Here is a 25,693-nt window from a genome sequence, read left to right as displayed (position 1 = left end):
TCTTTTTGTGCCTGACTTAGTTAACTTCAAATTCAAGGATTTTTCAAGGACTTTCCAGGTACAATACCCTCAAATTCAAGGACTAAATGTGGGGACACATTTCAAGTGAGAGAAAGGTTCCCTTTCGAGGGAACTCGCGCTGCGTCACTTCGGTGACACTTTGGGGACGCCTCCAGGGGTAAGTGCGTCTGAATGTGTATATCAAATTCAACCAATGATGAGGCTTAACGACAAAGACAGGGTGACGTGGAAGCCAGGAAGTATATCGCTATCTGAAATATTGCCAAAGACGACGTTACAGGGACGCAGGAAGTATGGCAAGAAAGACGCAGCGTCTCGTTCCCTTCTCAGGGAACAACAGTTACATACGAGTGGGTGTGTGGGGTCCAAAATGATTTTTATTCATATCTTAATTTTTCAAAGTATCCAAATCTGATTTAAACCAACATTTATGCATTTGGCAAATTCTTTTATTCAAAGTGATTTCAAGGTACATTTGTATCAGAATATGTTTTACTGCACTGAGCGCATATCTCAAACTTGTATTGCTTTATTGCAAAAGGAAGCAAAAAAACAAAGAGTTTTGTAAATGTTTTATTAAATTGCATTTTTTTTATAATTCTGGCAAATGTGCAAAGGGTACAATAATAATGGAAATCAATTACATTGCAATTTTTTTATTTGTATCAAACCTAAAGAAATCAAAAACATTTATGTTAGGAAAGGTAAGATATTAGTTTGAAATAACTAACCATTGCAATGTAAAGATGATCATTTCAGGTTTTAAACGTTTTGTGCAAATGTCACATTTACTAATTTAAAAGACACAGAAACAACTAAATTCAATGTCATACAAATTGTGAACTGGGATATTTCTTACAGCATCGATTTACAATCATCAAACATCTTTCAAGTGACTGACTTTTTGAAGTCATACTTTTTGAAATGTTATTAAAAAGTGTGAAATGCTAAGGACACTTTGAAGAAAGTGCAGGATGAGTCTCATTCATGTTTAGATTTACTATAGTGGTCATCACCTTAAAATAAAGAAAAACTATATTTCAGATGGCATCACTTTGGGCTAAAGGAAAGTGATGTAACGATGACATCACCACTGTTCAAACTAACAAAAGTAAGCCCTTGGTTATCATTTCAAAATCAGTCATTCATATCAAACTTTTTCTACAAAATAAAACATTAAACTTTTTTTAAGAAAAACAATCTCCTCCAATAGTCAAAATTAGAGATTTGAGTTCAGCTGACATCTATCTTATAAAGATAAAAGATAGAAAATTACATTTTAATGGACAAATTTGCTTGTAAGGTGCTATGCACTGATTGTTTAGAAATGTTAACACAAATAATCTCTCAAAAATATATTTTTTTGCATGCATCATTTTCTGATTCACATGTAAGTGCCTGTGAACATCATTGTGCGCCTCAAAACTGAGATAAATTCAACAAACTAATATAGACATCCATTAAAGATGTCAAAAAGGTTTTTAAAAACCCAATTCGGCAATCCAGCTGGCAGTTGTGCTTTTGGAAATCCAATTTGCTGGATTCCCGCTCTGATTTAAACAGACACGGTTCTTTCAACACCCACAAAACAAATCTTTTAGACAGAGCTTTCTATAGCGTGAAACGGCAATATACATGCAATAATAGTTCATATCTATGACAATAACAATTACGGTTATATCATCATCATCATCATATATACCGAAGATTTTTTTGCAGTAAAACATGGCACGGATTTCAACTACAGCATCTACCATCGATGCATAAGTGCACAGTAGACACAGAAGAATAAGAGCTTCAAACTTCACTCGCACTTTTTCCCTAAAGACAAACATTGACGCACAGGTCCCAAAGATTTCCAGAGAATTCTTCAGAGAACAGCGATAACAAGCCAGAGGAACGGCTTTCATAGGTGCTTTCATCAACAGTCGCACCTGCTCGTGCTGGCAGCTGTCTCGTATCCCTCACCCTCCCTTTAAAACACATACACACGCACATATACAGTAAACAAACACACACACGCTCACTACATGCATTGTCTTTGTACAGCTAACAAAAGCTTGCCCTGTTGTGTGTTTTATGTTTAGAAACTAAGTGATAGGAATCATACGGGATTAACTGTTCGGTTTCACGTAGTAACTATGATGCAGAATAAATTAAGAGTTTGGTTCCAAAACGAAATAATTTAATTAAAAAAAAATCTTGTTTTTTGATTGTGCATTCCAATTAATATCAATCAAACTACAGTTGGTTAATTTAAGCCTTCATAATTTAATAAAAAAAAATGCAGCTAAATAGCACAATAAAAACATTATAATTAACATGTTTTGAAAAATAAAAAATAAAAGTTATCTGGTTTTGGAACCAAACTCTTTAAATGAACATTTAGAAAACAGTTTCTATCTACAAAAGCCTGCGGTCAAATTATACAATTAATTTTAGATAGAAATCAAAATAATAAGAAATGAAGGATATAATTCTTGGTGTTTACATTTGTTTTATTTTTTCTAACCTTTATCTTGTATTTGAATATGCTTCTGCACAGTGTTGGGGTAAGTTACTCAAAAAAGTAATTAATTACAAGTTACTAATTACATCTTCAATCATGCAATTCGATTACTGTACAAATTATTTTCTACGAAAAGTATTTAATTACTTATTACCAATTAGTAAATGATACAAAGATAGGTTTGAAACGGCTTGAATAAATCATATAAAAATACATCAATTATTCTGTTCACACTTATAAGGTCCAATTCTCAAACTGTTAACTACGTTTGCCTCAATATACTCCTTATTAGTAATTATTAATACTTAGTAAAGTAGTTGTTAAGTTTAAATATTGATAGGAATTGGGTAGAATAAGGATGTAGAACAAAGTTTTGGAGAATCAGGCTTTATAATATGTGCTTTATAAGTACTAGTAAACAACCAATATCTCAGTAATATTAATGCTAATAACCAACTAGTTAATAGTGAGAATTGGAAACTACACTCGAATGTTACCATTATACCTCATTCACACAGCCTTTTGGTCCCTGAAAATATCCATAAAATTGCCAGACAAACTTATGCGTGAACGCAAACAGGTCCTGTAAATGTTCTGGGATCACTCCCGGAAAGCTGACCTAGTAACATTCCCGAAAAAGCCTCAGTGTGAACAGGACACAGAAACAATGCCGCAAAGGGCGTGCCGTAGTGAGGACGTGAGCGTTATCGAAACATGAAGTTATGGTTCAGCTCTTTAAAATTAGAGATTGACATACAGACTAACATTCACAGATATCAGGTAACTCGTCACTATCAGCGCTGAAGCATCATGCGCTCATATGAGCTTATAATAAACAAAAATGCCCACGCTCTTTAAAACGGGGTTTTAAAGGCAAATTAACAATCACGATGAGAAATGTCTGAAAACTGGAATGAAGCAGAGATCAGGGAGCATGTCAAATATCCACCAACATCACGCGCTCCTCTAGAATCTTATCATCATAAACAAAAATGCACGTGAGAAATGTTTCTGGAGATAGAAATACCCGTAATATGCAAACTTCAGACGCTGTGGATAAAAAACCTACCAAGCGCAGGACTTTAAATACTAAATACGTCACATGTCTTTATGGGATCTTTACGATATGTGTGTGAACACAAGTACAGATTCCGGATAATCGTTGGCAGTGTGAATGATTGCTGGGTGCATTTTCTGTAATAGAACTCATAGATGCGTATAAATAGCACGAAGTGGAAAAATCGTGCAATACATACGCCAAACTCCAATTTGGCGTCCTTCCCATTCACCCAAACGGCACATCCTGTCTTGTCGTTGTCTTTACTGGTCTCTCAATTTTTTTTTTTACCATTTTCGCTTGGGTTTAGGGTTAGATTTGAGATTTGCTTAAAAAGGTCATTTAATATACAGGTTTCTCCATGTTTTTGTCTATATTTAAGCCATGGTCGCTTGAAGTTGGGGTTAGAGTTGGGGTTAGGATGTCATTTTTATAAAACAAAAAGTTGTTCTAACCCTAAACAAAAAATAGCAAAAAATTGAGAAACCAATAAATAAAACGACAAAAAAAGATGCGCCATTTAAGTGAATGGGAAGGACTGGCATATCATATGCACACCAAAGTGGAATTTGGCGCATGCACCGCACGACTCCTACACCCCGTGCCACTCACACGCAACTCCGTGAGACTGGGTTCTAATGTCTGTTTGAAAAGGGCTTTATTTTTATTAAAGGATTAGTCCATTTTCTTAAAAGAAAAATCCAGATAATCCACTGACCACCATGTCATCCAAAATGTCGATGTCCCTCCCCGTTCAGTCGAGAAGAAATTATGTTTTTTGAGGATAACATTGCAGGAGTTTTCTAATTTTAATGGACTTCAATAGAGCCCAACATTTAATACTCAACACTTAACAGTTTTTTTCAACGGAGCTCCAAAGGACCACAAACGATCCCAAACGAGGCACAAGGGTCCCATCCAGCGAAACGACCGTCACTCTTGACAAGAAAAACAAAAAATATCCACTTTTAAAGCACAACTTCTCGTCATATAGATCCGGTCGTGATGCCCCAGCGCGACGCCACGCAATACGTCATGACGTCAAGAGGTCACAGAGGACGAACGCGAAACTCCGCCCCAGTGTTTACAAGAGTCTTGAAGGAGGACTGTTCCGACGTTGTTGTATGTCAACTGATACTAATTAATGTCTTTGTGTCAGTTTATTGTTTAAAATGGTCTGCAAATGTGCGTTTTATGTAACACGTGACCTCCCTACGTCACTACGCATTTACGTTAGGTCGCGCTGGATCGGATCTTGACGAGAAGTTGTGGTTTAAAAGTGCACACTTGTTATTCTTTTTGTCAAAAATGACAATCGTTTCGCTGGATAAGACCCTTATGACTCATTTGGGATCATCCAGAGTCCCCCGAAACTCCGCTGAAAAAAACTGCCAAGTATTAATTGTTGGGCTCTACCAAAGTCCATCAAAATGAGAAAAATCCTGCAATGTTCTCCTCAAAAAACACAACTTCCTCTCGACCGAACAAAGAAAGACATCAACATCCCGGATGACATGGTGGTGAGCAAACCATCTGGACCCTTCCCCCAAGAAAATGTAATATTCCTTTAACTCACCAAAGAATTTAAAGGGGTCATATTATAAGACTAAGATGTAAAATAAATATTTGGTGTCCCCAAAGTAAATACGTGAAGTTTTAGCTCAAAATATCAGATAATAGATCATTTATTACAGCATGTTAACATTGCCACTTTGTAGGTATGAGCAAAAATGTGCCATTTTGGGGTTTAAAATGCAAATGAGCTGATAAAAGCAAACACTGATCGCAATGATGGTGGTTTGTTGAAATTCAGTTGTGCTGTCAATTATTATCTCTCTGCATTAAATAGCAGTGGTTGGATAGTGCAGATTAAGGGGCGGTATTATAATAATAAGATCCCCTTGTGATGACAAATTTCAATGAGCTTTTTTTACATGCTTGCAGAGAGTGGTTTACCAAAACTAAGTTACTGGGTTGATCTTTTTTACATTTTCTAGGTTAATACAAGCATTGGGGACCCAATTATAGCACTTAAACATGGAAAAGTCAAATTTTCATAATATGTCCCCCTTAAAGTGATAAAGATACATAAAAAAACAACATTGATGTTAAATCCACTATTGTATTATTTGTATTAAATGTTTTACAGTTAACTACATTAGAAATAACTGTAATTAAATTACTGGAAAAATAAGAGTAATCCCTTACTTTACTTTTTTGTAACTAGTTACACCCAACACTGACTTCGGCAAAAACAGCATCGTATAGCTTCTACTTTGATCACAAAGAAAAAACAATGTAAGATGCACACAAATCGTCATCACACGTCTCTGATGTGCGTTATAAATATTTCACTACAGTGTTCTGCTTGATTGTTTTTTGTTTGCTTTTAATAAAAGAAACCAGACCTGTATTCCCTAACCCTATTAAAGAAACATAATCTATGCGTCCACAGGCGTGTGCTGGCAGACACACAAAACCACACACACTCGCACACACCTGGCCTTGAATACATCTGTCATCTGTCTGCTAATCACTCCATAAGGCCTTTGCCTTTTCCAGCAGCAGACATCCCCTCTCCCTCCTCCTCTTCCTGCTGTTGCTCTCTCTCCTCCACCTCCTCCGTGCTCGGCAGGCTGCTGTCCTCCCCCAGAATGCGGCACAGCTCCACCAGGCGCTGCTGCATCTTGGGAATTCCCGAGAGCTGCGTCTCCAGCCGAAGCTTTTCGTCTTGCAGGGAGATACGCGTGGAGGCGTCCAGTTTCTCGAAGCGCCAGCCGCCCTCGCCGTCAAACTGCAGCAGGTGGGAGTGGTACTTCCTGTGTGCAAATGAAAACAGGGCGGGGCGATGCAGAAGTGCTTAATAAAACGTCTGAGGAATGGTTCGGACTAATCACTTATATTGACAGAGAGCACTTTCTAAATAAAAGATGTTGAAAAAGCATTTGATACTGTTTAGAGACAAGTGCAATATCTCAGGACACTTATTTTTATTTTATGCATGGCTTTAAAAACAAACATTTACAGTGCCTTTAAAGAGATGTTATTGGAAATGTTATGCCGTAAACATTTAAGTAAATCTACATAGCACATCAAACCCTTCCCTTAACCCTTACGTGTTTCAGAAAAACTGCTTTGTTCCTAAAATAAAAAACAAGTCTTTTTTGGTGAACTGCTTCTTATTTTCATATGATTGAAAACCCACCAGAGAGAAGGGCGGTGTGTAATAGACAGTAGCGCAATCCCAGCATCCTTTGCAGCTTCAAAGATTTTCCCTTCCACATCAATACTCACAGCGCTCGTGCACTCGTCCAGGAGAGCGTATTTGGGTCTGTTAAAGATAAATCAGATTTATCGGCTTTAAACACACAAAAGTTGAATTTGCGAGGGACTCTTTAAAGTTGAATTGTTTTATTATATTTGGACTTGGTTACTAAATATCTTTGTGGTTCGACTACAATCTCCCACAAAGCAGCTGCTCACTTCAAATGCAAATTATAAATTGTAAAGATGCCAGAAACATGCGCTGAATCCACAAGACACAGTTAAATGCTAATAACATTTAGTAATTGAATATTTTATCACTTTAATGGCTTCAAGAAAGCCATGAGCCGTTTACTTTCTTGCAGTTTCTTTGCATACATTAGCATTTTGCAAGTGTTTACCTTTGTTTTAGGAAGAAATAATTTAACGAAAAGAATCCCGATACAAAAGATATAAAGATCATTTTGCAAAAATATAACCTTGATATTTAATTTAATATTGACTGATTGAAATTAATCTGTGATGCTCTGAATCTCATCATTCGATTATGAGACTTTAGTCTGGATTTCACAGACAGGATCACATTTATAAACTACAATTAATGCATTAAGTGTTCAGACTGTGATTCAAACTGTAAAAATAGATCAATAATAAGTTTATCACACCTAGGGTCAGTTTTAACCCTGGGATATTTTGCTTCACATCATTCCTATTTTAACCTGGATTATTAATTCAGTTTTGGCAACACAGTTCCGATCAGGGCTTTATTACCCGGGGTTAAAGGTCACCTATTATGCCCATTTTTACAAGATGTAATTTGAGACTCAGGTGTGCCTACAAATGTGTCAAAATACCCCACAGATCATTTATAATACCATGTCCAAAATTCTCCTATTAAGATGGGAGCAAAAATGAGCTGTTTTCATGTGTGCACTTTTAAATGCAAATGAGCTACAGCTCCTCACTCCCTTATTAACAAGAAGTGAGCGCATTTGGTTAAAAAAAAATCTGATTCCTGTGAATACAGTCTGGGACAATAGTCTCTTTAGATGCATTAGCGCTACAACGTGCTAACAAACAAATATGAAAAAGTTTTTGGGTAAAACGAACCGGTCAGTCAGTGGCAGTGGGCGGGGCTTTATCAGTGTGATGTCACATTAACAAAATAATCAAAACAGCATGTCTAACTGTGTGTTTACACCAGATGCGGTAGAGGCGAAAAAATGTGCGTAGTTGGACGCTTGAACATTTTGAGTTTACACGTTACATTCGCGTGTGAAAGCTGCGCATGAAATTGTAGTCATTCGAGAAATTAATTCCGAAATTCACATCATGGGAGGGCTTCTGCGACTCTACTTGCTCCCTATAATCACGTCACTACTAGAGCAAGCTCCTAAAAAGGTTGGGATAGATCATCCAATCATCCTGCCAAAAATGTTAAAATGTAAATAATCTGTGACATACTTGTGGTAAAACATCCTGGCCATGCCCATCCTCTGCTTCTCTCCTCCAGACAACACGTCCTTCCAGTCGTTAACTGCATCCCATCCTAATGATATTTCATTGTGTTTATATACAGTATTAACTATACCATTTAAGTTTCAAATATTAACAATCTTTCACCGTATATTACTGAATAATTACAAAGGCTCACAGAATCTAAACACTGACTACATTTATTTATTTTTCTTTATAGCTGCACTAAATAAATAAAAGATAACATTATTATTTTTGACTAATTTGATATGAAATATGGACAATTTTCCTTATACAACTATATTGTTTTTGTAAAACTACTTTGCAAATTGTAAGAAGCACTATAGAAATAAACTTGAATTGTTTGTAAAAATGTGTGTCTAGTATCTAACATGAGACCAGTGGTGTAAAGTGATTCACCTCCTTCTCTTTCCAGGATATAGCAAAGGTTCACAGTTTTAAGGATGTCCTCCAGATGTTTGTCTGTGATGTTTTTCTCATTCATCTCTTCAACTGAATGAGGATAGATGACCTGATCTCGCAGGCTTCCCACAGACATGTAAGGCCTGCATGATTAACAAAAAAGAAAAAAATCTGAATCCAGAATTCGAAAAAACGTCAGGACATTTGTGTTTTTTTATGGATTAGATGCACTTTAATTAAAATTCCTTGTTGCACATAAATATTTTAATTTTAATTTATAAGTTTAATCAACTTTCAAAGTTTAATAAGCTGAAATAACTTAATTTTGATAATTTATAACAACTTCTTACCAGTCAAAAAGTTGAAATTAATTTTAAATTAATGAAAATATTTCACTGCCGGATTACGCATTCAAATTTCTTACTTTGAATGCAATTATGTTTTAGGGATGCACCGATGTATCGGCTTACAACCTGTATATCGGCAGATAATAGCAATTTTTTCCGTTGTTGGACATTGGCCGATTGTTGAAAACCGGCCGATGATCAGGACAGATTATATCCTGAAAATCGAAAGGGGAGGAAAAACGCATTAAAATACTGTGTGATTATTTTGTATTGAATGACAATCGATGCAGATTGTACGCTCTGCACTTTTAAGATTTCGTGACATAATAATCTGGAAATAGGAGTAAAAGGCAAAGCTATCGGGATAGTTAACTATCGATTAAACATCGGTAGATGTCATTCCAAATAATCAAATATTGGCATCGGCACAGACATTTTGTATCGGTGCATCCCTAGATGTTTTCACTGCATGAACTGTCTTGCTGTGTTTGTTTTCTATCCATCAACCTCTGTGCTGTCACGTTCGTGGTTAAAACGTGAACATAACTAAACCAAAAAAATTAGTGTTAAATATAAGTAAAGTCTGCTAAAAATATGCACGTAAATATATACAGCTATAAAATGCATTTATGCTTAGAATTCAGGTTTATGCAAGAATAAGCTTTTTTAAAATAATTAGTTCATTGAAAGTTAATGTTTTGACTGCGTTTCGAATTGAAATGGCTCCTCACGCAGTAACGTTTGCGCTTTCTTCATAATAGCTTTGATCTAATGTTTATTGAGCATCAGTTGGGAAAGTACAAAGCAGCTGCTGGTGTACACATCTCGCCGTGTGATTCAGAACAGGAAGTAAAAGCATGTGTTCCTGTTGGTTCTGTAATGAATCAGATATGTAACAGAGTCACAGGAGCACCATATGTGCTGACTGCTTTTAGATTGTGCTCTCATTTTTAATCGCACTCTCATCAGCGCTAATTAACCTGGCACGGTGTGGGAAATGAGAATAAACACATGCGCACACCCACGTTTCTGCATTCTAATTGGTCTTAATACTTTAACTAAATCCAGCAGACTGCGTCTCAGCGCAGGGCCGTGAACCTACGCAAAAAGAAATCACCTGCCTTCTGCTCGCAAATCCCTGTTCATGTACTACATGCAATTGACATAAGCATACTATTGTGTACTACATAGTATGCCAGAACAAGTTAATTTAACACTATGGGGGAAAACTATGTTTTTTAAGTATGCATCTATGCAAGATAACACTACACATAACATCTTTTACATTTAGCTGAGGTGTAACAATACATTGATATGAATTGATGCATCACTCAAATGTCTAACAATACAATGCACTGCTCTGATGCCAGACATAAAATATAAAGAAAGCTTTATTTTGACACTCTCAACGTTCATGTAAAAGACATCAGCACTTTTCCGCCAATGTGTGCATATTTGTTTCCTGAAAATACTGTTTGCCTACGTGTCAGATTGCAATGCAGTAGCAGCAAAAAAGTCACAGAAAACATTCTGTATGCTGCTAGACATGGTCTAAATTTCGATAAATCAATTTGTATAGCCCTAAATTGAACCTAAACTGTATCACAGAATTGCTTGGGGTATCGGCAAAACATCATATCGTTAAGAGAATCAAAATTATATTGTATCATGACAAGGTGTCCAATTTACACCCCTAGCATTTATATACATGCACCTAAAAGTAAGGTAGTAAACAACTTGAGGCAATAAATTTAGCCACGTTTACATGCAAACGCAAAAGGGATGTAACGAGTTTTCTGTAGTATCAATACACACATTTTACTGACTCCATTATTATATTAATACTGAAAAATAGGGGTAGGTAGGACTGTCACAATTATGAAATTTGGCTGACGGTTAATTCCCTAATAAATTGCGACAATTAATTGCCTGTTTTATTGCTTTGACATTTAATTCTCTTTTTTTATATAATTTTTTACACAATGTTGTGATTATTTAAATGAAATCTTTTGCATAGTTTACCTGGCAGTAAATATTCATACACATAACACATATTTAAAAGTAATTATTAAATTAATATATCTTTAAAAAAATTAAAATACTTCATAAGAAATAAACACAATAAGGCCTCTGAAAAATAAAAATGCAATCAAAATAAACAATACCAGAACAGGCCTTAAATAGTAGCCAATCATACTTAGGTCATTTTAGTACTGGACCACATGCCTGTAGTGGCTGCAAGAAAATCAATTTCTGCAGCTCCCCCTTGTGTTTTTTAGAGAGATGTGCAATCATTGCGGTGATCTGAAATCATCACGATGAGGCCAAACAATTGCGATGAGGCGATTATTTAATCATTAGGACTTAGTTCATGATTATGGTTTTTATTTCGACTATGTAAAATATTCTGGTTTCAGATTTTCATTAATGATTCTTACTAAGATACTAAACACACCACACTCCTTATTTATATAAAACAAAAACAATACAAATTTGTTAGCGGTTTTGGTGTTTCTATCTACATGTGGTCCTGTAAGACACAGGCAGTATTCTGGCTGATATAAGGTGTGTGGTCACAGGATGTACGGGAGTTACCTTTGAGGTATGTAAAACATGTGCTCAGGTGAAGGCTTGTAGAGAACGCCGCTGTAAACCGGCCACAGACCGCTTAGGATTCTGAACAGAGAGCTTTTACCGCAACCATTCGGTCCTGTGATCAGCAAATGCATTCCTTCTTCAACCTGCAGATTGGAGGAGTACAACAAAGCAGCAATGTTACAAAAGACACATGACTATACAAGCAAAAATATCCTATAGTACACAGCAGTGATGCGCGGGCTCAATGTATAAACAACCCGCACCCGACCAACGTTTTCAACTAACCCGCCTGCAACTCGGACCGCAAAAAAAAAAAAATTATATATATATATATATATATATATATATATATATATATATATATATATAAATAGTTAATTGGCACCCTTATTTTAAACAACCAGACCAACCGCGACCGGAATATCATTAAAAATATTTTTGGATGACTCGTAAGCACGGGTAATGATCAACCCGCGCATCACTGTTACACAGTATGACTTTAAAGTTAAAGACTTTAAAGAAGTTAGCAAAACTTGCTAAATGCCGATAAAAAACAACCGCAAAATGACAATGTTTCCATTAACTGATGGTACGTGACTAAAACTGATTTAGTTTCTTTTGTGCCACATACAAGGTGTTTCTGGGAGGTAAACGTATGCGATTTTGGATCACTAAAGAATGATCATGTGATGTTTATGCATGTCAGGTGACCTGTAAAAAAGATTTGTTAATGCAAAAAAAAAAACACTATGCGAGAGTTTTTATATTAGCAATTTCAATTTGCGCAATTTGAAAGGTAAAAGAAACCCAACTACAGACATGTTGTTTTGATATGTTATGCAAATTTTTTTGGCATTGTAATGTAAATTCTAATAATTAAAAATAATAATCGTAATTACGACATCAAAAGAAATAATCAATAATTACAGTTTCTGTCAAAATTGGGTGGGCCAAACACAGAAAGAAGGCCACAGGAAACAGCCTAATGTGTTTACAAATTCAGTAAAGCCACAGGGTTAAAAAGAGCCACTCCGAAGGGAAAAGCTGATGGTTTTTAAATACCTCTTTTAACAGCACAACATACCATACTGGGCAAAACGGATGACTACCCTGCACCCTATCATTATACTAAAGTCACTCACCAGACACACAAACAAAATAACACTGCATCCTGCAATAGCATCAATTGCTATTATAAGATCTTCAGTACAACATCAAACCCAATGTGAATCATCTGGGCTTACATCATCTGAAGCCAGGCTCACATTGTCTGTGACAAACAGAATTAAACATCTATTAAAGGAATAGTTGAAAAGACCAAAAAATGAAAGTCTGCTATGTGCCAGCTTGGTGAGACACAGACTAGATAACTTGGGCTGTCAAAATACAAAACGATCTTACGTTACAGGTTTTATGTTGTCATCTAATCTACAGGAAAGTCGTAGCCTGGGTGCCAGCTGATCTTAGCCCCGCCCACCACAATTTGAAAAACGGGAAGATCGGTCTGGCGTTTTTCCGTTGAGGAGCTACTATGCGAGTCCCAAAACCGGCCGACGAATCAAATTGTGAGGGCGGGCTTTATACGATGATGGACAGATGATCAACAGTAACGTATCAACCACATCACCAAAGAGCGCGTGTGTTCAATCTGTTTACAATGAAATGGCTGCCGCTGGTGAATTCAGATGTGTGGATTCTGACATTAAGTCTGTTCTAAAAGATATCGACAGAGCATTGATTTAAAAAGAGGAACAGAGAAACGCGATCAAGGCATTTGTTTATGTTTTCGCCGTCCTTCCTATGGGATTCGGCAGAAGTTGGTCCTTATGGAGGACAAAGTTAAAGAAGCAACTGAAATGGGTATCACGGCGATGCAACTCGGTGTGCACGACGAGATGGATATAATTAGCGGTCGTTGCCAGCTTCTTTTCGGAAGCCCGGAATCGTGACAGCTGAATAAGTGGAGGGACATGCTAGGCTCCGATATTTTTCAAGCCAACGTAATGGGTAGCTATCGTCGTGGATGAAGTTCACCTAACGTACAAATGGTAAGCGATGGTCTTACTGTATGACTTAGTAAACACTTAATGTTGTGATATAAATGAAATGTTGTAAACATAGTAGGTGTTGATGTACCTTCGCTAACTCAGACTTAGTATAATTACAATGATGTTAGTATCATTGTAGCGGAATTACTAGCAGTTCGGTCAGGCTGCTAAAGACGCCATTTCAACATAAGTCACACACTCCGTTGCTCTGATTGGTCGTATGTCTATCCAATTGAGTGCAGAGGCATTTTTCGGTTGAGACACGCCTCATAATTTTAGCTGAATGGAGCGGTATCAGACTCAAATTCTGACTAGAATTGAGTATGACAACGTCAGGCTAGGAAAGTCGCGTAACCGAATGTGATTTAATTATGCAAGTGAAATTTGGACAGAGTTAAAGGGATAGTTCACCCAAAAATGAAAATAATGTCATTAATGAGTGACTCACCCTCATGTCGTTCCAAACTCATAAGACCTCCATTCATCTTTGAAAACACTATTTAAGATGTTTTATATTTAGCGCATGCGTGAGACTAAAGTCTGAGAGCTTGTTGACCCTTCATTGAAAATTTACGTACGGTATATTGTCCATGTCCAGAAAGGTAATAAAAACATCATCAAAGTAGTCCATGTGACATCAGTGGGTCAGTTAGAATGTGTTGAAGCATCGAAAAAACATTTTGGTCCAAAAATAACAAAATTAAGACTTTATTCAGCATTGTCTTCTCTTGTCTGTTGTGAAGCGCATGTGCGAGACTAAAGTCACATGACTGCAGTGACGCGGCTGACGTGTTATCTGGTGCGGCCCAGCTGTTTTTTTTTGTGCACCCGGGCTTCGTTTACAGTCTGAAGGAGACGCATGCTGTAAGTTTGAAAAAAAACTTCGCAAACATATCTGAGGATAACACGTCATCTGTGTCACTGCAGTCACGTGACTCCAGTCTCGCTCATGCGCCCCACAACAGACGCTAAAGAGAAGACAATGCTGAATAAAGTCGTAATTTTTGTTACTTTGCGACCAAAATGTATTTTCGTTGCTTCAACACATTCCAACCGACCCACCGATGTCACATGGACTAAATTTATGATGTTTTTATTAGCTTTCTGGACATGGACAGTATACCGTATGTAGATTTTCAACGAAGGGTCAACAAGCCCTCGGACTAAATCTAAAACAACTGTGTTCCGAAGATGAACGGGGGTCTTACGATTTAGGAACGACATGAGGGTTAGTTATTTATGACGTTTAAGTTATTCATGTTTTTTTAACAGCATCTAGTGGTGAGATTGCGAATTGCAACCAACCTCAATTTCGAAACGCAAAGAGAAGCTACCGTAGCTGCCACAGGACAAACATGTCGTCATCGTCGTTGTCTAAGACAACGTAGAGACGAAAAACTGTACAACAATTTCTAGGTGAACTTCATATACAGTATACAAAATAGGAGATTAGCTTAGAATCCAAGCTTGATTACAGTATAACCACCAGGTCTATTCAACTTTCTATTTGGTCTCTAAGTGGGGTTTTGTATGACATCATCGCCTATCACGCCCTCATCCTCTGGACTTGCAGAAGGCGACCTGTTTTGGCTACGCTGCTGGGGGAATTATCCGAGAGAGCATTGTGGGTAATGTGCACAGTTTCATGAGCACCACATGACTGCGACATCAGGGCCATGAGAGGATATTAGCCCCATACCGCCCCTGCAGATCGAGATGCGGCCATGGAAACTTTAAGAGAACACCAACGCACGACCGGAATATAATCAGCATATTGTCCGCGGCAGACCAGAGGGGGGTCAAACATGTGGTGCTCATGACCCATTTCTCAGAATTTCACAGGAAACATGAATTAATCATAAAGGAGCAAACACTCCAGACTCAAGAAATGCATCTTCTGAAGTCCAGCACGTGGACATGCATGCAATCTTGTTGTGCATTCATAAGCTTGATTATCATAATTGCTGACATAATTAATTTGTCGTTCCTTTAAAATTAAAGCTTTTTAGGGTGGGTTTGTATAGATCCTCTCTGCAGGTGATGTCTAAAGCATGCATAAAAACAGCAGGAGTGAGGATGGATCTGCATTCCACTGCTGCACTTATCTGACTAGCCGAATTTATAGATTGAAGTCCCGCCAACATGCATTGAGTTTTATGTTATATTTAACAGAGCAGAAGACTAAAGAAGACTAGAATGAACTAAAAACAAAAATTATAATCTCTTCAGGGGTCTTTAAACAATGGGCTTATAAATATCTTAACGCATTTTAAAATCTCAAAGGTCAGAAACTCAATGGTGATTACCATCAGTTCACCGTATTATCAGAACTCACAGATCAAGTTGAAATAAATCAGATGAGATAAAAGTTAAGACTCGTGACATATTCACAGTCTATGGACATAAATTATGCACAGAACAGCATATTGCATCAGACCAAGCTCATTTACTCTGCATATTGCAGCATAAAGTCAGAAATAATTTCGTAACCAAGCACACGACATGCACATGGACGTCTTGCACTCAGTAAAAGCAAATCAAAAGTATTTAAATGATGCAAGTTTACCTGGATGTTCAGGCAGGATACCACCACATCTCCTGTTGGGGTTATTATGGGCAGGTTTTCACATTTGATGCCTTGCTCCACATCAATCACTTGACCTATAAGTTAGGTAATAATGTTAACATCACGACAGACGACAAAATGATTTTAATACACTGTGTGTTGCTTAAAAGCCTGGCACTGGATGACGTTTCTCACGCATATCGTACCTCTGATCTGAAGCGCTCCCTCCACCCTCACGCCGTGTTTAACTTCTTGGGCTCCGCTCGTCTCTGGCTTTATATCTGCAGCCGAGCGCCGGTACACCCCGACACGCACATCCTCAAACACGGCAAACATCTCATGCACACGGGCCGTATATCCAGCCAGTTCTGTGACCTGTGAAGAGAGATGAGAATTGTGAGATTACTTTTTTACTAAGATACATTGTTTACTTTTTCTTAACGCCATTCCAGTAGAGAACTGGTTAATCCATACACGTGTTGGGAAAGGGCAATTATTTTGCATCTCCAATTCACCTGCATGTTTTTGGTCTGTGGGAGGAAACTAGAGTACCCGGAGTAAACCCATGCTGACACATAGAAAAGCCAACTGACCTAGCCGGGGCTCGAACGGGGGACATTCTTGCTGTGAGGCAACAGTGCTACCCACTGAGGTAATGGCTTTGGTCTAAAAATGGCAGGGCTTGATTTATGTGTTGCTTTTTTATGCATTGTGTGACTAATATGATGGCACATTATGACTTCACATAAAGTAGAAGTAAACTGCATGGAGTAATAGCTTATCACACAGTTCAAAAAAACCTAATGCTAAGACATTTTCCAGCATATTAAAGCCCGGGATACACTGCAGGATTTTTGCAAACGTATAAGATCATTACCTTATCACACTGAGCAACCTTGATCGTTTAAACCTGGGTACAACAAGCATGTAGACTGCATGATGATGATGATACCCATTGGATGGTAGGCTGTGACACACGTTAAGTCCAATATATAGTCGTGCGTAAGGTCTACGCCATAGGTAATCCGTAGCCTGCACGTAGCCTGTCGTGCACCTCGCCAAATTTTTAAAAGCACGTCAGTTCTATGCGGACCGCAAGCGCTGTGATTGGGCCACATTGTCATAGTTATTTCCGTTCGCAACGGTGACAACAAAAGTTGCTGTCTATTTACTTCCATCACTGCTGGTCTTCTCAAAACATACACAACAAGTTGCTGTTTTTTTCTTTGTTTGTGGGTTAAACTGACCTTCTTCATTGACTGTGGTTACATGTGTGGATACTGCCTACCAGTGGTTTGCATGTGTTTTTGCACGCCGACGCAGAAGTTAGAAAACCGACACCGTTGCGGCTACGCCGTAGGGCGTACAAACAACTATAATGAGCCCTTTAGCGCAACGTCAGCAGCATTTAAAGCAACACTAAAGAGTTTCTTTACCTTAAAATAACGTTTCCAAAACAGTTTCAGTCGTTCATCCACTCGAAACAGGGTGAACGGCACTTTAACATTCGCTTTGCAGCCCTCTATCGGCCAAAACCGCACTAAAGAAGTTTCCCCTGTCGGGTCGCGGTCCTGTAGTTCGAGTGAAAACTACAAAAACTTGCTTTACGGCAGACCAACAATCCATTTAGAGCTAGCTTTGCTGCAGTAGGCTAAATTAGTTACGACAGAGGTAATGGACAATTCCGCTTCCAACCTGTAGGGCAGGGATGGGCAACTTTGATAATGCCTAGGGCCAGCCTTTTTCTCCTTTATACCAAGGGGGCCAGAACCAAACACACAATTTACATAATTCTTAATTTCCTTTATTAACTCTCTCCCCGCCAACGTTTTTAAAAAAGTTGCCAGCCAGCGCCAGCATTTTTCATGATTTTCACAAAAGTTTAATGCCTTCCAGAAAATGTTCTTCTTTAAATATATAAACAAACAATATATCAGATGAAAGACCCTCTGCTTTCAAACAAAAAACCCGTTTCATCCTACCTTCATTAGTTCTCTTGTAATCACCTCTCAAACATGGGTAGGTTTCTTCAAAAACAACCAATTTTGAGCAAAAAGCTGAGATAATTCCATTTTTGCGAAGGACTTTTGATAGAGATCAGATGCAGAGCGATCTTTAAAACATACACGGAGTTCTTTCTCTTTCACGTGAGGTGCTACTTCCGGGTTGTATAAGTTGCAGAAGTCCACCTGGTGGATATTAGCGGTATTGCGGAAAGACGTAAAATCTCGTCATTGGCGTGGAAGAGTTTTCTCTTAATTGACGAGATCTCGTCAATGGCGGCGAAAGAGTTAAGAAACCACAATATATAATTAACCTGTCTTTAAAGATTTTAACTATAAAACTTAGCAATTATGCTAATTCTAAATCATAACTTTATTTTCAGTGGACAAGCATTTCAGATAAAACTTCTTAACTGCATTGCTTTAACATCTGTAACAAGCAAGGCACTTTTAAATCAGTACAGAGGAGTTTCTCATCCTGCCCTTAGAAAACAAAATTATTTGAAATAAATAACACATAAATTCAAAACAAAATATATATAAAAAATGTTAATAACGATGTATTTTACCTTTCAAATCTGAGAGCAATTCTGGCCCGAGTACGACCCGTCACCCAAACCAATGGCATTGGTTTTAACCTGACTGGACCCGAATGTAAACTGACGTGTGTGCAGGCTGCAGCCCCGGTGGCCTCGCAACAAATTTGGCAAGCTGCTCCATTTGTTTATATGACTAAGACACCAAGGTAACCGCTAAAATTTACATTTAAAAATATCTGACATGTCTGTCTAAACGAATATTAACCTATCGCCAGGTTTGAAAAGGACATTGACACACACATGCGAGAGTTCAGGGCTTCTCGAGTCCGTTCAGCAAAAACACATTCATTTTAAATAACCCGAGACCTGATTATTGTACCCGACCCGTGTCCAAGGCATGCGTGAAACTTTTAGACCCACACCTGATCGGGTCTTAGGAAGGGCCTCGGGTTTTCGGACTCCGTGAAGACCTCTTCTTCACATAAGCCCAAACACGGGACTATGCTTACTGTGAGGATCCGCGGAACCTAGCGCCCCCTCCTGGTTGGGAGTATTTACGTCCTAATACAAAAATCATAATTCTTAAAGTATTTGACTTGGTATAATATGGTCCAGCGGGCGTATTAGAATTTACCCCGGGCCGTGTGCGGCCCTCGGGCCGCCAGTTGTCCATCCCTGCTGTAGGGGGAGCAAAGAGCAAAAACTCTTTAGTGTTGCTTAAATAAACAAATACCTATACGCAGATCATAGCAGCAAACACTGTCACTGATCATTCTGAATTTCTGACACTGTCAGAAAACTATTGTAGGATTTATTTAGTCGCAAGATCGGGATAACGGCCATCTTTGAACCTCTCTCACTGTACAACATAAGACAACCGATTAAGAGCCTCGATATGGATCGATGCATTGATTACATTTCTAAAATATCTATATGATTTACCTTTTTTGACCCTCTCCTCATTCTTTGACGTAACATCCATCTACGCATTTCCACCAAAGCACGCATATTCGTTTACTTTCGTGTGCTATTCTCAGCAGTAAATGCAATGCAGACACAAAGTGGTTGTAACAACAAAAACACAGCAAAAGAGGCAGAAGACGTTGTGACTGTTATAGGATGCAAATAGTGGGTTTGGATATTATTTGTATTTGGAAAATGGACTGGACAAACAGATTGGCAGAAAACCTTTACCAGCACAAGACGAAACGCTAAGGACTTTGGCTGTTGCCATCATAAGCTTGATTTTGTGTGACATTTTTCCTTAAAAAAAAGTGTATTATTTTCCTAGTTTGAAAATGTTCCAAATGGTACATTTATTGTTTCTTTTTTTAAAGAGTTTCATTAAACGGTCATGTTATATATTTTGGTTGCATTTGTGAGTTATTAAAAATGTAACTGCTTAACTAGGCCCATAATATTAAAGTATCAATAAATGAATGGAATCAAATCGTAATTGCATTGAAGAAATGTTTTATGTATCTGCTGTATGTTTTACTGTAACTGTGGCAAGATTAAAAGAGCAGTAGGTAAAAAAGCATCTCACCTCCTTGTACGAGCTCATGATCCTCTCTACAGCATCAGCTGCAGCGTTCAGAAGGTTTCGGGCTGTGGTGAAGGCCTGCGTGCGGTCGCTTACCAAATCCTCCTCCTTCATCACCAATGCTGCCTGCTTCACATCCTCTGAATCTGATTGGACAACACAACAATAAGAGAAAAAGTTGGAAACACCTTATCAGTGGTACATCAATGACCTTGTTTTTTGATGAAGTTGCCTAATGCAAGGACATTCCTACGGCATGTCAGGTTTCGTCACCCATCAATGAAGCATAAAAAAACATGCACTTCATCTTATGTAGACACGCACACATGCACATCAAATCAGAAGTTGCGTAACAACTGGCTGTTTACAAAATATGCTTTGTTTGTGCCCAAGAAGTTTGGTTCTTGAGTAACATCATGTGTGGATTTCAGGAACCAAAAATGACCAAACCTAAGCTACAAGTGAGCTGAAAATAGCCCCTTTTTGCTGCGTTTACACCAGCCGCGGTAGAGGCGTCAAGTGCAAGTGACTTCAATGTTAAGTCAATGTTAAGACGCGTTGACGCACATCTGGAGGTCTCGCGGCATGAATGAGACGTTTAGCGCAGCGTGTTAGACGCGATTCCACCTCATTCGCGCGAATGGCACGAATTGAGCGTTGCCGTGGCAAATGCATGAGTTGAAAATTTTGAACTTTGGCAGAAAAACACGCCACGTTTACCAATCAGGAGCTTGCTTTAGTAGTCACGTGATTACAGAAAGCGAGCGAAGTCGCAGAAGCCCCTCCCATGACACAAATTTCCGCGTGAATGTCTCGATGACTATAATTTCACGCGCAACTTGACCATTTTTAACTTTGGCGGAAAAAGCGCCACGTTAACCAATCAGGAGCTTGCTTTATGGCGCTTTTCCACTGCATAGCACCCCACGGTCTAGTTTAGTTTGGGTCGGGTCAGTTCACCTCACTTTGGCGTGGTTAGCTTTTCCATCGAGTTTAGTATCACTATGCAGTGGGAGGGATTATAGGCGTGTCGTTATATTTGCGCTGCCTGCTGTGACATCATACAAGTGAGAGCGTCGTTGTATATTCCAATACAGTTATTTATTTCTCAGTCCACCACAAAATTAAAAATTTACCACCACAAACAGATGTTTGCACATCGCGTTTATCACTATACCTCTGTCTCACATGACAGTTTCTGTACAAACACCCACGGCATGGTTGCATTTAAGCATATATAATCCTGACGTGCTCGTCGCAAATGTTCCGCCACAAATTGCAAGTCTGGAAAAAAACTGTTATGATGTCCCTGTTTCTCAACCTGTGGATGTTTTTCATTGCTAAATGGGAGTTTGGGAACTTATAGCAGAGCAGATGACAACATGTTTGCTCAAGACAGCGCAAGCTAGCATTGAGGTAAAGCTAATCTTTTACATTATAGCGATGACGTGACGATTCTCTCAGACCAATCAGTGATCTACAGTGTTTTCGCGTCACGTTTGGTATCAGCTCGGGTCGCTTGGAACCCCAATCGAGGTGGTACGAAAAAAAGTATCGGGTACTACGTACTGCACCCAATGGAAAAGCTCCCAAAAGTAAGCTGACCCGACCCAAACTAAACCAAACCAAACCGTGGGGTACTATGCAATGGAAAAGCGCCATTAGTAGTGACGTGATTACAGAAAGCGAGCGGAGTCGCAGAAGCCCCTCCCATGATGCGAATTTCCACGTGAATGTCTCGATGACTAGAATTTCATGTGCGAATGAAGCGAATACACTTAAAGCGGCAAACTAGGTGCGGTAGATGCCTCAAATGCGACTTGTGTAAACCCACGATTAAGGTCACCATATCCACAAAAAGTTCAAAGTCATTTCGACATGCAACAACCTACATGGAGTCAAAGACAATGACAGGAGGATTGAAGAGAATCATTACCGTATTTAGAGTATCCGGTAGCAGTGATGATGGGCACAGCGACCATAACCAGACCTGAAGCACTCCAGAGATACTTCATGAGGAACTGCTCCAACATGACGTACCACAACCTCTTAAACAGTATCAGGTTAATCTGCTCGGACAGCGCCGTGTAGCTCCTCTGCAGCTGCAACATCTCGATCTGCGCCGGCATGCAAACACATGCGCAGACACAGAGGTACAAAACCAACAAGACAACATCAGCTTGGGGAATACAGCGATATAAACAGTACCTAAAGGTTATGAAAACATATTTGCAAAGAATTTACTTACAATCAGAGTTAAAACCATCATTAAAGTTAATACATGGTAACCACAATGAGAATGAATGTGAGCTTGCTTTTGGGTGAAGACTTTCGCCCCAATTCCACATGACCTTGGTACACTATGATCACATGACTGTCCATTTCAGGAACGTTTCTCATTGCCTGCATTTTGGCAGGGGTGCCTGCTTTGCCATCAGGGCACAAGATGACCCCCAAGTTCAACTAACAATGAAAATGCTCACCTTATGACCGCCGTAGAAGGCGATCTCCTCCGAATTGGCGATAATGCGTGAATGCATGTATCTCAGGTCTCCTTTTCTTCTCGCTTCCTCAGCCACCAGTTTACCAAAGCGAGGCGAGAAAGCTCGCAGGACCTTGGCAGTGAGCGCCACCACGATCCCAGCTATCATTGAGGGCCACGTAGTGTTGGCACCTTTCGATTCAGCGGTTTTCAGAAGCGTGTAACAAGTCACCACCACATCGAGAATGGGCTTGGTGAGGTTCGAGTACAGATGGGCCACAGAGGCCGCAAACATGACCATATCTTCTGTCAAGGACTGGTCAGGGTTCGCCAGCCTGCCGTCCATGTTGCTGACACGGTAGTATGTCTGATCGCTGAAATACAGCATGTAGGCATGGGTGACCAGCCTGGTGCGAAAGGCCAGACTGAGCTGACCCTCCAAATATCGTATGGCACTGTTTACGAAAGTTGCGGGAATGGCGATGAGCAGCCATTTGGCTAACTCCACCACAAACGCCCTCGGGTCTTTCTTCACGATGGTTTTCACGATGTGGCCATCTAGGTTTGCCACGTAAATGGACAGAAAAGTGCGCGAGATGAGGGCGAGAGAGTGGAAACCGAGCAGGACGAGTTCTTTGCAGAAAAACCGGGGAAAGAGAATTCGCAGGAGATGAATCAACCTCTCCAAGAATTCTCGGTTCACAGCTGGACCCCTTTTCTTTTTCCTCGCCTCCGCAACTTCGAGGGCTTCTCCGTTGGAGGTAACCGGGTCAGAGGGTTTTTGTTGTTTACTAGTCTTTCCTTTTAGTCTGCCATATATATAAGGAGAAAGTTTCTTTGCCCCATACAGAGCAACCAGGAGGAGTAAGGCCTTTCTTGCAAGAGGCTTTTGCAGCTGTGAAGGCAGTTTTGAATACACAGACATGTTTTTGTAGCTTATTGATACTAGATCATTCAAAATGAAAGGAAATGTAATGCTAGTAAGCTTGTTGAACAGCTATGTGTGTAAACTAACTTTCAAATGTTAGCAACCCGTAAGATAAAATATATAATAAATGTTTATATAACAGCATGGAGAGCTGCATATAAAGCCTCGCGTCCCCCTATGACGTCACATAAGAGATCGCGACAGTTTGCTCTGACACAAAAGTTGACTTTAACATAAGCTAAAACTTAAGCATTTATATTTTATTTCTCTGTATTATCTTCCTGTATGTTAACAAATAGCATTTGTGTATATTTGCATTTCCTCAGAAAAACGTCCGAGTAAACTTTGAGAAAAAAACTATTTTCAGATGACATAAACAGCAATAAATCGCAATACTGTTACTGTTTTGTGGTTAAATCGAAGTAAAATATTCACGAAACCAGCATGTTCTGACTAAAGAGGTAGTTGACAGAAACAGCTAAGTTAGCAACTCTCAAGCTAACACCGCACTAAACACGAACAACAGCTAAACTTAAAACGTAGTCATTGTAAAAGTGACTATAAATACTATTTACATATCTTTACATCTTCATTATGAATGAATTAAACAGCGTGTGTATGTTAAAAAAGAAGTGTCGTTTAAAGTCAGCTAGCGGCGCTGGCTAATGCGCGTGAAGTTCGTCAGATGAACTTTTCTCCGGTTCTCCTGATCTTCAGAGAGGTCATTTTAAAGCAGATGTGAAAGCTGACAGACCTTCATCGTGAAGATCATATGCGGTGTTTATCACTGAAACACCCAAACGGTCCGAATAGCGCCGTGTTTCGTTGATTCCACGCGTAAATCGCCATCAGATGCCCCACCGGGTTTCACAGTGAAGACAAATAGCGCTGACAGTCACATTGAAGTGAGCCGATAGGTGGAGTTCAGTTCAATCTGTACTTTAAAACACAATCACTGACTTATCTTACATGTTTAGTGTTTTATTGCTGCATTAGGAAACACCGTTGTTTTAAGATCGTTCCGTATGTATAGACATATTATGATAACTTTCTCTCGTGGGATTATGTCTGTCATATCAATCTATATATCGCAAAACAAATAAAAGTTGTCAGTTGGTCAAATAGGATTAATGATATGCATGTATGCATTTCTTTGTCTGTCTATCTCTATTTTGAAATTAAATTACACTTATGGGATTATGTAGGTGACGCTTTTTGGCTTTGGCTCTATCATTCAAAAAAAATATTTAAAGGGATAGTTCACCCCAAAATAAAAATTCTGTCATAATTTTCTTATTCTCATGTTGTTCTTGATCTGTATGAATTTCTTTTTTCTGATGAACACAAAAGAAGATATTTTTAATAAATGATGATATGCACACAGATGACTGTAGTAGGAAAAACAACTATGATGGAATTCAATGGGTACCATCAACTGTGTGCTTACCATTATTTATCAAAATATCTTCTTCATCATTTACACAATACTTTTATAATATTTGTTTTCCTAGTCAATGGTTATAATCAGTGGCGATTCGTGACTGCTCATCCAAGGGGCGCTAATTCAAAATAAGTGTTCGGAGTGTCATGTGTGTTGCTTACGTCTTCAAAATATGTGTTTGTTGTGTCATGTAAACCATGTGACTCGAGTGTTTTGTCAAAATAAGTGCCTGCTGCACTTTGTTTATGATAAAATAGACGTTCACAAAATACACGCCTGTAGTGATATATAAAGTAGCCGTATTACAATTAACCCGCGTTAGTTTGTGACCCGCTCACCCATTTGGTGTCCTAAGTCATGATTTTTTTTACGGGGCTCTTGAATGCTTTATTCTGATTGGTTAAGAAATGTTCCAAGGGTATGCATTATTCTTGATAAACACACACCT

At 38.8% G+C, this 25,693-nt stretch overlaps 1 protein-coding gene across 2 annotated transcripts; it reads right to left on the bottom strand.

Moving 5' to 3' along the window:
• Positions 1-578: 578 nt before the first annotated feature.
• On the bottom strand, positions 579-24,739 carry abcd1 (ATP-binding cassette, sub-family D (ALD), member 1). 2 transcript variants are annotated; one of them, XM_055167695.2, is made up of 11 exons: positions 22,878-24,739; positions 22,331-22,511; positions 20,398-20,540; positions 16,516-16,684; positions 16,310-16,404; positions 11,693-11,838; positions 8,748-8,893; positions 8,316-8,400; positions 6,793-6,918; positions 6,087-6,406; positions 579-1,994 (listed from the first exon to the last, which is right to left on the bottom strand). In XM_055167695.2, exons 1-10 carry the CDS (start codon positions 23,799-23,801, stop codon positions 6,121-6,123), a joined length of 2,301 nt encoding a protein of 766 aa, XP_055023670.2. In that variant the 5' UTR covers positions 23,802-24,739; the 3' UTR covers positions 579-1,994; positions 6,087-6,120. The 2 variants fall into 2 exon arrangements, with proteins under 2 accessions (XP_055023670.2, XP_055023671.2); XM_055167696.2 differs by having other exon boundaries at positions 24,559-24,728.
• Positions 24,740-25,693: the final 954 nt, after the last annotated feature.

The sequence above is a fragment of the Misgurnus anguillicaudatus genome, chromosome 5, assembly GCF_027580225.2.
Source record: "Misgurnus anguillicaudatus chromosome 5, ASM2758022v2, whole genome shotgun sequence".
In the NCBI taxonomy this organism is placed as follows: Eukaryota; Metazoa; Chordata; class Actinopteri; order Cypriniformes; family Cobitidae; genus Misgurnus; species Misgurnus anguillicaudatus.
Note: the sequence above shows the minus strand (reverse complement) of the source record. Positions and strands in the feature narration are given on the sequence as shown.

What these genes read in the sequence shown, in the direction of transcription:
- abcd1 (XM_055167695.2), bottom strand. Translation starts at nt 23,801, where the DNA reads ATGTCTGTGTATTCAAAACTGCCTTCACAGCTGCAAAAGCCTCTTGCA. An exon ending in TCATGAGCTCGTACAAGGAG is followed by an intron (nt 16,685 to 20,397) that starts GTGAGATGCTTT and finishes CTCTCTTCACAG; the next exon opens with GTCACAGAACTGGCTGGATA. An exon ending in ATGTTTTACATACCTCAAAG is followed by an intron (nt 8,894 to 11,692) that starts GTAACTCCCGTA and finishes TTAATCATGCAG; the next exon opens with GCCTTACATGTCTGTGGGAA.